General features: G+C 39.8%; 1 protein-coding gene across 10 annotated transcripts in view; it reads left to right on the forward strand.

Annotated features, from left to right (window-relative positions):
* HECW1 (HECT, C2 and WW domain containing E3 ubiquitin protein ligase 1) overlaps positions 1-15,968 on the forward strand; it is a 261,005-nt gene that overhangs the window by 101,312 nt on the left and 143,725 nt on the right. For all 10 annotated transcript variants that reach the window (XR_010433682.1, XM_064668439.1, XM_064668418.1 and 7 more), the window contains one exon: positions 413-520. Coding sequence is in view for 9 of the 10 variants with exons in the window: in XM_064668439.1 (XP_064524509.1) it covers positions 413-520 (108 nt within the window). In the remaining variant the exon portion in view is untranslated. The remainder of the gene's footprint in view (positions 1-412; positions 521-15,968) is intronic.

The following is a 15,968-nucleotide window of genomic DNA, read 5'->3' on the forward strand; positions in this document are numbered from 1 at the left end:
ACCACATCTGCTGTGGTACAAGTAAACGTAGTACAGACACCTGCATGTAACTATTTTCTGTGGGGCTTTTTTAAAGGAAGAGTTGGTGCAAAGGAGGAGGATAATTCTATGTTACAGCTAGATAATTATTTTAATTAGGTAGTGGTTTATCCATGGTAAGCTAGATGTTTTCATGTTTGAGAATTTTATAGGGACGCATTTTTTTAAATTAGATTTCAGGAAAAGATGTTATTTTTAAGAAAGTCTGCACTTTTAAAAATATAAATGAGTGATAAAGCTAATTTCTCAACATGTGGTGCCAAGCTGCCTAGCAGTCATATCCTGTCAAGCCAATGGCTTATTTTCAGCCTGACTCTCTGCTGTGCATATTGTCATAACTGGCTCTTGATGAGACTGTTTTCTTTATTTGTAGATGAGGTCTTGTCTGAAAACTTTCTGGACTACAAGAACCGTGGTGTCAATGGCTCTCACCGTGGACAGATTATCTGGAAGATTGATGCCAGCTCTTACTTTGTGGAGCGTAAGTATTTTTCCAATTCTGCTATGCTATAATTCAGTCACTGCAGAAAGATAATTGAACTGTTCTATTTGTTTTTATGATGTTTTTATGCCCAATATGTCTCTTAGGAAAGGCCAAAAATGTTACCAAAATCTTCAAATGTATTGAAAGAAACTGAATCACTTGGTGGAATAGAAACCCGCAATTTCTGCAAACAAATTTTGTGGGCATTGACTTATTTGCTTTTTTTTTAAATACAGTTATGAATACATGTTTTACTCAATTTGGTGCTATTTGGACTATATCATTCGCTATGAGCTGCGTTAACTTTAGTATGGTATTAACTCAGGGGCATAATCTCAATCACACCAGCTTTTAATTGGAAAACTTCTTGCTGTATCCAGCTTCCACCAGATTCAGGTGGATTCAAAAGTAAAAAGAGTCGAGTTCTGATTATCATCTAGACCAATAAAGGTATAACAGTATGTAGTTGCAGCAAGGTACATTAATTTCAAATTAATTGTTCCTCATAATATTAATATATTACCCAGGGCATCTGATGCAATGCAGTGTAACTCTTTTCCACCCCCTTAGCAATGAAAATGCAGAAACACTGAATTTGCTTCTGCAAAGAACTAGGTACCTTATACAGCAAGTTAACATTTCCAGCCCTGACTGTCCCATGTCTCTGAGTCCTTCCTATTTTCAAAGAGTTGCCACGTGCTAGTATGAATGGAATTCGTGGTCATCTTTGGAGAATAGAAATAGGGTACTAAAAAGACTGGACTGAGATCTATAGCAAAACATCTGCAGTGAAAGAGCCACAAGTATCCTTAAGGAGGAGTTAAGCATGAAGAAGAGTAGCAATTTCAGTTTTACAATTGTACTGAATGTTTCCAATGATCTATCTGAGCCTCCTGGACAAAATTCAGACATTTGGTAAAAGCATTTATAAATTGCTTGACAGTCAGGTATTTGTGTTTAAGACTGTCTGAATTTGAGAGCAATCAAAGGAATCTTTGATATAACCTATATTCTAAAGGATTTGTAAAGGACAAGAGTCATGCTTCTTTTATCTACAACGTTGACTTTAAGTATCTGGTATCAGCAAGGATGCTACATGTAAACATTTTACAGATACTCGGTCCTAGAAACAGGTTATCTCTTTGCAATATGAGGCATTGCTGATGATCTATAATTCCTAGTGTTTAACTAAATTGAGAATGCTACTCTAAAGAATTAAGGGAGCCACTGAAATGTCTACAGGACATGGATGGGAAACTGTTTAATATATAAGAACGTTGGGTGTAGTTATCCTGGTTTTGGGACAGAAATTCATTGCAGGATCTGACTTGTAAAGCAGACTCTAATTTGCAGCTGCTTTGAGCCATGGTCACTAATCTTTGAGACTGATCATATTTTCTTTTAGCTGTTAAAGAAGCGTGGAAAGAAGATACAAAATCCCAGACTGAATTTTGAGGAGACCTTAGTACCTTGGTTTATTGAGGAAGTTTACTAGGCTGCTAGTAGCTTTCTTGCCTGATCCACAATACAAAAGCCTCTTTAGGTGGGCCACTTTTCATTAAGGGCTCAACTGCACAATGAATTATGTCAGGTTAATAGGTTGCCCCCATTAGCTGAGACACAGTAGCTTTTGTTAATTGATTGCATGTGCATTCTTCACTTGCCCTACTGTAAGAAAATGCAAATTAGCATAACCATCCTTCACTGATGCTTAAAACTAAGTTGTACTACACCATAGTTGGGCAGCCCATGGTTGGTAAGTTGCTGCCTCTTGGTAATTTGTTATGCTGGTACCATTAGGTTGTGAATGTCAGCCCTGAGATTGCGCCAGTACACTCATCAAGGACAAATCATTGCCCTGTCCAGAATTAAAACAGGAGAAAATGAAGTAGGCAGTAGTAAATAGCAGCACATGTGGATACTCTTAGAGCTACTTGACTACTGAAGTGGGAAGTTAAAGTGGTGAAGAATGTTGATGTATGTCAATTTTATATCTCTAAAGGCACATTTGAGGATTCCCGCTCATTGTTGGGTCTTATATATGGAAGAACACAGCTTTGCAGTTGATTAAATGTTATGTTAAAAGCTGCAGTGTCTGAAAACCTCAAGTAATTTCTATCCAAAGAGGATGGTGTAAACAATCTTCCTTCAGACTGTTATTTTTCGGATGGAGATCATACCTTCTTTTTATGTTGCATAGCACACAATATGGTGTGCGAGAATCAGAAAGATACTGGTCCACAAAATCAAACTCAGATAAGAAATGTAGCTAAGATATGGTAATTTATTTTCAAGGTATCTGTATTGTTTTTCCATGTAATATGTTATAATTCCCTTAACTTGCTATTGACTGGAGCATTGCTGATTACAGCATTAATTCTCTATAAAACAGAGTAGCTCAGTTGCAAAGGCAGCTCTTAATTTCTTCTTTTGCTTTTTCTGTAATTGTTTGTACTTTGGTATCTTTTCACCACGAGTCAATATTGGCTATTAATCAACCACACAGAGCTTCAGAAAAGGTTGAGGTACACACTGCAGTGTTTGGCCCATGATAGCTGGCAGGAGCTATGATAAAGGGGAGATTGCTGTATGGCCAAATAAAGAATCAGCTTTATATAGAGAATTTAAGTTTCTCAAGAATTTCAGGCATCCCATACAGACTGGTGTGGTTCCTGGTCTTGAAATATATAAAGGTTTAATATTTTTGGTGGTGCTATTGTATTAGGATTATTATAGAGGGACCATGGGAATCATCCTGGCCAACCTCAGGAGTCAAAGTTTTCTATTGCGTACAGTTAGACTGTAGGAATCCCCCCGGGTTGTTTTTATACCACAGTTAAGGAAATTATCCTTATGCTATGACCAGCCAGCCATTTGACATAAAGAGCTTAAAAATATAACTTGGAGCCTTTTTTTATTAAAGAGCTATTTGGGGCAACTTGAAAAATCAAAGGTATTAAAGACTAGCTGATTTGTAACAGTGAAATTCCCATTAATATGAAAAAAAGAAGCATTAGAAAGGAGGTCAAGTGTAAATAGAGAATTAGTATTCATTTCTGTATTGATTATGGAGGCATTTATAAAATATTTGGGAGCATTTTGTTCAAAAGCCTTAATGTCCCCCAATTAGTTATCCTTTCTTTCCTACATTTTTGAAAACTAACAAGCAAATGAAATATGATACTCTTACCATGTAACCTGTAGTCATTATGCCACTCTTCAGGTACTTAGCAGATTACTGGCATCTAATCACTGTAGATAGTAATTGGAATGCGATGGTCTGGGACCTGAAATAGGTGTGAGTAAAGGGAAAAGTGTCTGCAGGTTATTTTCTTCATGGTAGCAGATTATCACAACAGAAATTTATCCAACACAATTATAATGATAATTACTGGCCAAGAGGGTCAGCCTAAAGGACCACACTAGAAAGAAATTGTGCACGTGCTGCTATGGGAAGAAGAAACGAGCAATGAGAAGTGCATCACGAGTGGAGAACACAAAGGAAAACGTGGAAAGAAATTTCAACGATTTTCTGCCTTAATTGGCCTTCTTGTTCTTTCATAAAACTGAAATTCTGAAATTTCAGATGCTTCTCTGTTGTTTAAGCTGTACTTTCACAGTATTCTCAGTGGACTGCCCAGTCAGAGCCATTAAATGTACCTTTTTCAGGTGTATTTAAAATCTCACTTGGTTAAGAAAATGCTTTTTGTGAGGTAGGTCAGTCACAATGCAAAATAGTTTTCTTTTTTTTGAAACATGCTTCTATGTTTTTGGGGGTATTTGGGCAAAATATGTGTTGCTTTTGAATTTGCTGATAGCCTGCATTGAGAGCATCTACAGGGCTGTTTTCTAAACAAAAATAATTTCTTTACTCATACCCATACAGCATTTTCAGATACCACGGATGTTTAGTTTGTGTTTGTTTTAGTGATCTACTTTTTTACCTTGAAAAGGATTAATATCTTTCCCAGAGAAGCTCATGCCTTTCTGCTTTGGATTTCACAAACTTGCAACATAATGTTGCCAGATAGATATGTAATTGGTATGAGCCAGAGAGGGAATTGCTTCCAAATTACAGCATGAATGCCAGCAGAACAGAACTCATCTCCTATTAATACTCAGCAAACAAAAAGCTTAACAGCTGCAGAAGCAATGTTGCACTACAGCCAGTTTTGCATTTCTGCAGAAGTCTGGCAATGTGGGTTTTTCTGACAGTCAGTGATAAACAGGAAACACCCACTGTAGCCATGAAATGGGTTTGTGGAGAGGGAGGAGCCAAGAGAGGCTGGGTGCCACTAGGGGTGTATGCTTTGTGTTCAGGCTTGGAGAGCACTGCAGTGAAAGAACCAGCCTGTACTGGGTTTTCCAGGAAAGGAAACATGCTCTGTCTCACTGCAGCTTCTGGCACACTTTTTGGCATATACAACAATACAGAGAAAGCGTATGCAGGAAACTATTTCACTGAGGTGTGGTGCAGCATCATCTTGTGAGCACAGTATCAAACTAGCTTATCCTTACTATAATGAGTAAGGTTTTGACACTATTCAGAATTGCACCGGGGATAGCCAGATACCTGGGACCCCTCCCTTAATCTACTAGCCTCTGTAGGTGTTTTACTATCTGACAACTAAGAACCACTTCCAAGGATGACCAGTCATCCATGTGGCATTTTTATGCAGAAACTTATGCAGTAGTTGTTTGTTTAAATTTGTTTCTGTTGTTGTTGCTGCATTTTTAATAAGAAAGATGGATGACAGGCCTTGCAGGAGACAGAAATGGTACTCATTTACTCTTATTTACTGACAGGGAAATAGTGGTAAAAAAAGGTACAACTAAAGTCAGAGATCTGAGACATCCTGGTATATCTGCAGGTAGAAGGTGTATGTTCTAGGTCACGGTCAATATATGCCATATATGTGTGCATTTATGGAAAGGTACAGGAATGTCCCCAAACTGGCAATCAGCCCTTTCATCCGGGACTCCCTCTAGAAAACGTATCTTTTGCATATCTTTAGGAGGCTGATATAAGGCCTACTTTGTACTTTGAAGGTACAAATTACTGAAGGATGTTCTAGCCTTGAATGTTTCCAAATAAATGAGGCACAGTCGTATCGACAAAAGCTCTAATGAAACTAGAGTATTTTCGGGACACACTGTTGACAAGTCTAGCCCACTAAAATAATTTCCTGTTTCCATTTTCATTGCTACAGTGTCTTTCACATCATATACTTCATGAAAGAGCATGAGAGAAGGGAAAATACAGACAAGGCTGTTGAAGTCCATCCTGATACACCTTTTAGCGTGATCTTTAACCTTTTGAGTCCACAGATGGTAAAAGCCAGAGCAACACAGAAGCATCTTTAACAGACTATTTAGCAGAATGGTTAAAGGTGTTGGAGAAAAAACAGAGATGAAGCAATAAGAGAGACTTATACCCCAAAAAGTGCATCTACTGTTTGTCTCTCTCCCAAGGAAGACATGCCATAGTTTTGAGGTTCTTTCTCTTCATCTCCTTGCACATGTATTAGTCTTATTGATGTTTTTTGGCTGTCTTCAACCCTACACAGAATTTTTAAATTCCTCTTCTTTTCCTCAGCCTGTTACTCTTATAACAGTGTAGTTTAATACTACACTTCAGCCAGGCTTAGCTTTGGGAAGAGGAGCACAGTCTGAAACTGGATTAAGGCATTTCCTGGTTCAGGGATGTTGAGGTTCCTCAAGAACCCTGTGCTTGGGATCCTTTGTTCAGCCCTTTAATCTTTGCCGTTACTGTGTTTCCTGTTCGTTTTCCTCTTGCAAAGTCTTTCTTTTGCAGGCAGCAACCTATCATAAATGGAAACATAGGCCAATCCACACAAGACGTTAGGCAGCTATTTCTCAGCTTCCTTCACGGTTGCACTGTGGTAGCTTAACCAAAAGACTTGTCTGGAAATTGGGTTTTTCTCAGTCTTTTTCTCCCTTTACACAACTTGTTTTGACACTTGGGCATATTTTGTTTGCGCTTTGGAGATCAAGGCTGTTGTTTTTTCATTCACACACAGGAAAGGAGATGCTTGTGTTGCAACATGTATGCTTAGTGACACCATGCTGGGGCAGCCTTGCTGGTCCCCACACTACCTGTCCTGTGCTTTTCATGACAGTGCTTAAAGAAATTAAAAAGCCTTTGCTTTTCCAGCAAACTGGAAAGCTTTAAATGAGAAATAATGCCTGATCTTAGGCATTAATGTAAGAGCAAATCTTTCTGTACTAAGCTACAGTTCCAAGTCACAGAGACCACAGCTTACATGGAGTCTTTTCTCAGCCGCTTAACCTGCACAGAATCACAGAATATGCTGAGTTGGAAGGAACTCACAAGGATCATTGAGTCTAGCCCTTAGCCTTGCACAGGACCATCCCCAAAAGTCACACCCCAAAAGTCACACCATGTGTCTGAGAGCATTGTCCAAACACCTCTTGAACTCTGTCAGGCTTGGTGCTGTGGCCGCTTCTCTGGGAGTCTCTTCCAGTGCTCAACCACCCTCTGGGTGAAAAACCTTTTTCTAACATTCAGCCTAAACCTCCCCAACACAACTTCAGGCCATTCCCTTGGTCCTGTCACTGGTCACCACAGAGAAGAGATCAGTGCCTGCCCCTCTTCTTCCCCTCATGAGGAAGTTGTAGACTGAGTATAGACATTGTATCAGTGCATTGGAGACTGGACATCATCTAATTCTCAACAAAGTGGTCAAGAAGTTGCAGTAACATTTAACCAAAGTTTTAGTGCTAATTATGCTGAGATTTGGTGCTTTTGAGACCAGGTTTGGATGCACAGATCTGTTGTTTGTCAACACTCAGACCTTTTGAGTTTTTTTTTAATTACAGTAGTGTCTAGTGTCTGCCAAGAAGAGTAGATCTTCTTTTCTATGTACTAAGATAATTTCTGTCCTAAAGAGCTAATGTCAGATCCATTCAGTGCAAATGTTTGACACCTAACTTCAAAGCTGAGATAGAAAAGATAGATTAATAGATGAGAGATGGAAACAGAGACACAAAGTGAAGAAGTGACTTGCCAATGCATGGGTATAACTGCAGATAAGACTTCAATTTCTGTACTCCCTGCTTAGTTTCTCATCTGGTAATTTTAGGCTACCTCTAGTCTGTCTGCAGTCTGAGCTATTGGGATTTACTTAACAGTTGTACCTTGAAAATAACTGTGCCCTGCTAAATAGTACATTCCTCTTCCTTTTGTTGTTCTGCTGGAGAGATGGGAGAGGTTTGTTGTGGCCTTACTGAAGTTACAATGAGCCTCAAAAGAGGTGGTAATGAAGGAATCAGGATTTTCTTTCCTCTTTTTTTCTGTTTCATTTTTTATTCTTAAGCCAGCTCTGAGCACACTGGATCTGCTTTTTGTTTTCTTTCCCAGAAGTTGTCAAGCTGAGGAGTAGCAGTAACTTCCCTTGCAACAACCTGAGACTTGCCTGGTCAGTCCTTTACCTAGGAAAGACGAAGAGTCATCTCGTTGGCTGAACTGGCAGAAAAAGTGCAGCCTAGTGAGGATACCTGGCTCCCATGTCAGGTGCAAGCTAGTGCCAAGTGGTACTGCCTGAGGTACCAGATGTGCTTCCCATTGTGAGATGCAACAGCATGTGATTTTGTATCTTGGGAAGAAGATGCTTGACAATAAGATGGGAGGGAGGGGAGAATCACAGCCCTTTTCTGTTCTCTTCTTCATTCATCACATTGTTTTCTTCGTCCCCATTATCATTTTTCTCTGCACACATCTGCTCGGTCCCCTAATTTTACCAACTCTCCTAACTTGGGAGATTTGTGACTTGTGGGTGGACACATGACACTGGCCTTCTTTCAGGCTCATTGGATCTTAAAGTAAGGGGAAAGCTGACAAAGCGTTAACATTTTCCAACCAGGAGCTTGTTGCTTAACACCCTTTACAAGAAACAAGTAAGGCCTGGGGAGCATCCAGTAGTGCTGCCAGTACCAGGAGGTTGAAAAGAGGCTATGTGGTCCTTAAAGTAGTTCCTGCTTGAATCTGTCCGTGCTGCAGCACAAAAATTTGTGGACAGCTGTAATTTCTGGTCTGGTCTGTGCCACTCCCTCTTCTCCAGATCTCACTGGAGGTATCAGGTAGGGCCTACATCCTTCAGTACTTCTGGAATTGTTTATTGATCATGCAATTGCTCCCCAGTATAGAGTAAACAAGTAGAAGCCATGAGTCCACTCTGTACTTGGAATGTGCCATGGAAGAAATGGTAGATCTTTGCTTTGGATCTGGGGGAGTCTAACTGTAGGTCCCAAAGTTTGAAAATACGGGTCCACATAAATGTTCATTTTGGTCTTCCAGTCATATCAGCAATATTCTCAGCCATGTTGTACTTGCTTTAGGATCAGAACTCCTGCACATGCAATGTGTTTTCTGCTTTGGCTTTGGTATCACCCAGTATACCATTGACCATATCGTGCACTTGAGGAATTTTTTGCAATTTGCTTGTAACCCTGCTATACTGTTGTCTGATTTCAGCCAGACATTCTGTTTCTCATGCCTTCTGGTGGATATATCGAGCCTGCGCAATGGATTGTTTTAGGTGAGACGCAGCATGCACAGAACTGGACCCACCCTTTAATCCTAAGGATCATCTGCCAGGTCCGAGCGAGCTTGGACGCTGACAGCGAGGTCCTTAGGGACGTAGGTTTAATTAGAGTGACCTTCTCTTAGATGGATGGCCTTACAGGGCTAAGCGAGTTCCACCTGCCCAGGTTTGGAATTAGAGTTGTCCTTCTCCTAGGATGACTGCCAGAAGGCTAGTGAGCTCATCCTGCCCATTGCCTTCTGGTAGTTATGGCAATATTTATCCAACCAATGGATAGTTTTATTAGGCAGACAAAACTTACTTGGCCTTCCATGTGGAAGGTAGAATTATATCTGTGGTGCAATACTGTAGTAACTCATCCTGCTTCTGAAAAAGTGCATCTATGATGCAGGAAACCTTTTGATAATTGGGTTTTCTCATTAACTAGCTAGTAAATATAGCCCTGTTGTTATCTTACTCCTGGTCCAGGCTTTCCTGCTGTAGGTACTGCCAGATGTATGCCATTTATACCCAGAACAGACTTAGTAAGAGAGTGGGAGGTCAGTGCTGTCTCCCTGCAGGGTTCAAACACTTCTGCCCAGCAGAAACATCTTTCTGCAAGGTCTTTGATATTGGTAATACGATCTTGAGAGCCTCAAACAAATAGCATTTTATACTTTCAAGCTTTTCTCCAACCCTTTCCATACTTTAGATGTTCACTTTACCCCATCAGTACAGCTATAATTTCTTCCCATATCTAATAGCTTTTTATATAAAGAAAAGGAGAAAAAAACAACAACCAACCAAACAAAAAAACCCCAACCTCAAAATAGTTTTGCTATAATTGTTTATTAATTAAATTTATGGAAGGATGCTTCTTTCTATCCTTCCCCTCTCATTAAATTATCTATGATAATTGCATTATATGTTCTCTCATTCAGCACTGTCCTGCCTTCTAAGAGTAGCCAGGATTGTTTATTCCAGACCCTTCCTTTTCCTTGGCAGCAGAGCCTGTGTGCCTGGAAGGTACTTGTTCACTTCTGAAGTGGTAGGAAGCAAAGATGTGGGGAAGTGACCTGTTACTCACCTGGGGTGATCTGTCACAGCTCACTCATAGCTGTAGACTCACTCCTGAGAGTAAGAGCTACAGATCTGATTGCTTCTCACTCTGAGGCCATTTTAAGGCAGCTTTCCATGATTAGACTGCATATACTGATAATCTTACTTCCTCTTAGTGACCCCTTTACAAAAAAAGATATTAATATGATGGTTCAATGATCTTGAGTTGTCTAGTCCAACTGCTGGCTCAAGGCAGGTCTAGTTAGAGCACGCAGCTCTAGACCCTATCTAACCCTAATTGTAAATGTGTCTTGGGCCTCAAATCTAAAAATGGAACAGGTGTTATTTCATTTTCAAAGATGATCTTTCTTTATGCATCTTGGTTTTATTTTTTCCCTGACTCATTTCTTTTGCATGTCTGGGATACTGTACAAGTTCCGTTCATTGGAAGATCCAAAAAGGAAATGTTAACAAAACCTTAAAAATGGATTATTTTTTTAAAGAAATCATTTACACCATAAGAAACAATATTGATTTTGATTTTGGATTACATTGTGGCAATGTTCCAAACATGAGGTGTAGCTGGGGTTAAAAAAAAATGGGCAATACACATGTATCAGAATTTAAGCTGTGGTTGTGGTTGTTGTAACTTGCAAGCAGTGTTACCCCAGACATTGATGTCTGAGTGGCAGAAGTACAAAACCAGCCAAGTAGAGAGTGCAAACACAAGGGTAGAAAAGGACTCAGAATAAATGTGTAAACTTTTTGATGTAGATGAACACCAGGGAGCTTTCCTAGGCAGCTTGTGGGCAAGAGCTCTAGGCTTCTAAGCATCCCTGTCAGCTCAGCAGGCAGATTCTGGGAAGGGAAGCAGCTTTTGGTGCAGCCCTCATGTTGTGGACACCGCTCTCTCCTGCCTCTGGCTTCAAAAGTCAATCTACACACAGAAAAGTTTCTTAGCAGTGCCATTGTCTAGCACAGGTGTTACAGGTATGTGAATTCTGCTGTTAAAATAAGCCTACGCTTGCAACACATTAAGGTGTGTCAGGGGCTTGTAGAGATTTCAGTCTTGGTTTGTCTTCCTACTAATTTGCTGTTTACCCAAGCTTCTGAGCACTATTTCCTGAGGGTAAAATTGCTTTATAACCTGGAAACCCCGGGTTACTTCAAAGATACCTGGGAAGCCACAAAAACTGACATGATTAACCTCTCTGGATTGTCAGGCAATACTTTGAACAGCAGATTTACACCAAAAAGTGAAATGCCTACAGTGAATTAGATTCACTGCCTGCTTAATTGTTAGACAAGATTTAAGAATGAAAGAAAATATTTCTTTACAACAGAATACAAGTGCGTTATTAAGATTTTGCTTTACAACAAGGAATTCTCCTTGGTTTCTGAGGTGTATTAGCTAATGTTTATTTCTGACTTTCGAACCCCTACAGTCTATGTCAGCCTAGAGACCTCTGAGATGTGCATTTTTCTTATTCCTATTGATAAGGGTGTTTGCCTGAGGCAGAATGAGCCAGGCCTGCTCACTTAAAAAACACTAATAACGCTCTTTTTAGTTTTGTTTGTCACTGTGGTATCTTATGGTCATGGGGAGAGATGAAACTCTTTCCTTCCCTCCACTTGCCTAGGATTTCTTGATTTACATATAAGTGATGTTCTGTAATTATCACGCTTCTGGATTCAGGCTTTCAAATCTTTTCCTGTTTACAGGATATTATGGTAAGCTTTATGAGATGCCTGTGAGGAATCTTCAATCTACATAGCTAATAGAGTCACCATTTTCTTTTCCCTTTGTGAGCTGCATGGAATGTCACAAAAATAAGTAATAGATTTTGGTACCAGTATACTTTGGCCTTATCCTTTATCTTCTTCTTTTCCCTGACTCCTCCTTAGATTTCAGAGAACCTTTCATGTACCTGCTTTGTATGAAGGTGAAAATGTAAGAGAAAAGGCATAAAGGGGTAAACTGGATTATAGGGGCTCAGTTCAGAGACAGCCACAGCAGAGTCATCTGTGGTGCCTAACGGACAACTAAACTCAGTTAGTTGTCTGTATTGACTCTCTGCCAGAAATCACCTCTCACCACCATGCCGTTTTTGGAGTGACCGATTTGCGATCAGTTATAATTACTGGATTACTTGCTCCAATCCTGGTAGTTTAGTTCATCTTCATGTGCCGTTCCGAAAGGCCTTGGTGTCTTAGTAGGCTATAGCTAATGTAAGCAAGCATTTGGGGCTCAATAGGCTCACGTTACCTGGAAACTTAAGACGTGGGGCACAGCTGTGGGACGTCAACAGAAAGCCTCTGACTTGCATTTTTTCTTTATCACATTCTGGTGCAGAGAGAATTTTCATGCTACTTTTCCATTTGAATTTCTAACTTTTGAGGGAAAGAAAATGAAACTTAGCCAGGAGAAATCTCATCTGCAAGTATCCTGATTTCCCTGACCAAAGAGTAAGTGGCAATCAAGCAGATCAACCAAGTTTCCCATGATTTCTCCCTCATAAAGGCTCAGAGTCCATAGGCAGAGTGAATTCAAACTAAAATCTTAGTTTAAAGCCTTATCTTGGAAACCCATGCCAGCTTTCAACCATGTTGCAGGAGATGGTCCTTTTTCAAAAATATTGACAAAAGTGTCAGTACTGTTTGTGAAGTCCCCCTTGCACTCAGTCAGTAGCAGAGCAAAGCTCTTACATCTCTAGTGGCCTGTGCTGTGCATGTTATACAACACTGTCAGGTGGTAGTTGTGTCTGGGGCAGGCACGGGGACTAAGCCAGTGCTGATTTATGTGATATGTATCTTTCAGCAGCTGTGAGCAACCATCCAGGAAGGGGCTTCCAGTTGTTTTCTAGAACATCTCTTTCAGAAAATCCCATCTCTAGTTGTATCAGAAACACTTAGCAATGCTCAGAACAGGGAGACGTAACAATGCAAAAGTGTAATAATTTACACTGATGTCTTTCAGAGGAGTTTGAGCTAATTTACATTATGTTGAGACTAGGACAAGCTTAGGAAGGGGTCAAACAGGAGAAGGTACTTGCTCTTGCAGAGCAGCTCTGTGGACAGCAGGATCTAGAATCCAGAGACTGAAATTCTGTCCCTGCTGCAGTCGAGAGAACTAGATGTAAATTTAAACAGAACAAGGATTTCAACAAGAAGTGTCAGAATTTGCTGTTTTAAAATTATTAACTCTTTTTCTGATATAAATGTGTAGAAAAGCATGAAAAATTGATATAATTTCCTTTTTCTCTCTGCATTTTTTCAAGAAGAAAAAGTAACTAAATAAATTGCTGCTGGGATGGAATTCTTTTTGTGGTGGTTTAAGGCCAGTGCATGGGTGTCTTCAAACTGAGCTGTGAAACCATGAAAACTGGGTTAATAGTGAACCCCCTCACACATCCTTAACAAGAACACTGCTAGCGAGCACCTCTGTAATTACAGCTTCTCTATGAAGTGTGCTGAGCTTCTACAATGGATTTAAAATCTCATATTGTGCTTCCTTCTGTTGAAAATTACTGAGTGAAAGCCTTTTAAATATATGTAATATGTAGAAAGATAAAAGTTTCTGCCTCTGTACTAGCCTATCTGTGTTTTGTTCATTTTGGAAAACAGAATCTGATTTTGCTTTAGCAGATCTATTTCTTTTTCTAAATTTTATAAATTTGTTGCACTCGAGATGCAGTGAAATGCTAAGTAATACTTCTGTGACATAAATTATTTAGCTGTCCTATGCCTGTAATGTGCTGTGGAATATAAATCCGGTTGGTAGTGCATTGAGCAGATCTTTGTTTTCTTTACCTGGCTATTTTCAAACAGAAAGATTGCAGGAGCTTTAGAAATATTTTGGAAAAGGGCAGCAGGACTGAATGACATGGATGTGCAAGAAACAGAATACAGCTGAGAAGACTGTTTCTTTTTGAAGGAAAATGAGAAGAGGTAGGTGTGGTCTCTGTCTACTGAGATCCCACTGAGTGGGAGTTTTTCTGTTGGCTTTAAGAAGATGAATCAGGCTTTTGACAACTGGTGTGGAAGAGGCATACAGTCTAGATGTTGGGGAAATATTTAAAAGGATAAATCAAACACGAAATTTTAAGCAGGTTTTGTCATGCAGTGGACTAAAATTTACTTAGTCCTTCAAAACACTTTAATTTTAGAAACCACAGCTTGTCAAGGCTGACATAAAGATTCCTGCATGCTGGCAGCTGACTCAAAGTAATCTGCCAGCCCTCCCTTAGGTCAGGAAAGTCACTTTATGGTAGGCATATTCTCCAAGCCAGCAAGGAGGTGGAAAAATGAGCCATCAAAACTATAAAATAACAATACTGGAAATACATTTACCTCTTTTGGAGTCTTTGTGTGGCACTCAGCAGTTGGATGTTCACAACAGCACTATACAGGAGGACAGTGTAGGTGTGCATATGCTTTCTTTGACAAACCAAATTGACATGATAAAAATGCACATTTTATGCTGGTCTATTTGAGACTTCAGATTTGGAATATATGTGTGCTAGTAAAGGACCTCTATTTGAAAAACAAGAGGCTGGGTATTTTGTATGTGTGAACTAGAATGGATCCATTAGTTTGTAAGAGGTGATATGGGTTCACAGCACGTGAGAGTTCAAGTGTTTGGTTTTCAGACTAGAAATTTCCAGAAGTGTCAGAGGAAAAAAACCTACAAACCAATCTATTGCAAAACCATCCTGGAATCATTATCCTGGAATCATTATCTCTCCTCTTAAAATTGAAAAACTGAAACCAGGAAGACAGCTTGTTTCTCTCCTGGAGTCTCAAAACCTCATTCTTGGCTCTGTTTAATACCCTTTCTTTTTCTGCTCTCAATACTGCCAAAAAAGACATGTTTGCTGGTGATAGCAAGAAGGATACTTGAATTTACAGTATGCTTTTTATAGATTCTGTTTTGATCTGATGAGTGAACTAAAACATGTTACCTGCAAATACTTTTCTATGACCTTCTTGGAATTGGGATTTGTATTTTAAAACAGACAAGCTACAGAATCGTGGATGGGATGTGGCCTAGATGTGTTTTTGAACATCTCAACAAATGAGATTGGTTTCAAGAGACAGTTACAGCTCCAGTTCTCCTGATGTTGGTGAAACACCATCAGAAGATGTAAAGGAGCTGTTTGGTTTATACATCTGCAGTAAAATAGATAGAAAGAGTAGACCAAGCTCATGTAGCAGTGCACTTGTTGCTGTTATCATCGTATTAGTTGTACGTGACCATTTGTGGTCACTCCCAAAAGTGCTCTCCTTTCCTAGCAGCTTTTTCCCCTCTGTATATTGGCTATAGGCACCTACAGCCAGCCAGTTAAACCAGTAACTTTCAGTCTCACTTTCCACTTCTTCCTTTGTCCTTTGTGATTACTGAGCAGGGTGATGGATACAGTCTGAATTGTCTGAGTGCCTTGCTCTCTCAGTGGAATTTGTAATACAAGGAGTGACAGGGTTACAGCCCAGGAGGTTTTAAGGTACAAACCTGTATGTGATTTAAAGGAAAACAAGTACAAGGTAGATTCAAACAAACAAATACTTTAGAAGAAATTGGGAATGTAGCTTTCAATTTTAGAGTGACCTGACTGATCACAGCTTAAGTAATAAGTAGGGCTAAATCCTATGATGACCCGCTCAATCCAATCCCTTCAGGTCAGTAGAAAAGTGTGCATGTAGTGCCTTACCTATAGAGAGGCAGTGTCCACCTGCACCATATACCTGCTGGGAATTTATCTGTTACTGAGCTGCTATTTTCTCAGGTGCCCATACACTTGTTAGGGCCCCTACAGAATGTGGTC

This window comes from Pseudopipra pipra, chromosome 1, assembly GCF_036250125.1.
Source record: "Pseudopipra pipra isolate bDixPip1 chromosome 1, bDixPip1.hap1, whole genome shotgun sequence".
NCBI classification, from domain to species: Eukaryota; Metazoa; Chordata; class Aves; order Passeriformes; family Pipridae; genus Pseudopipra; species Pseudopipra pipra.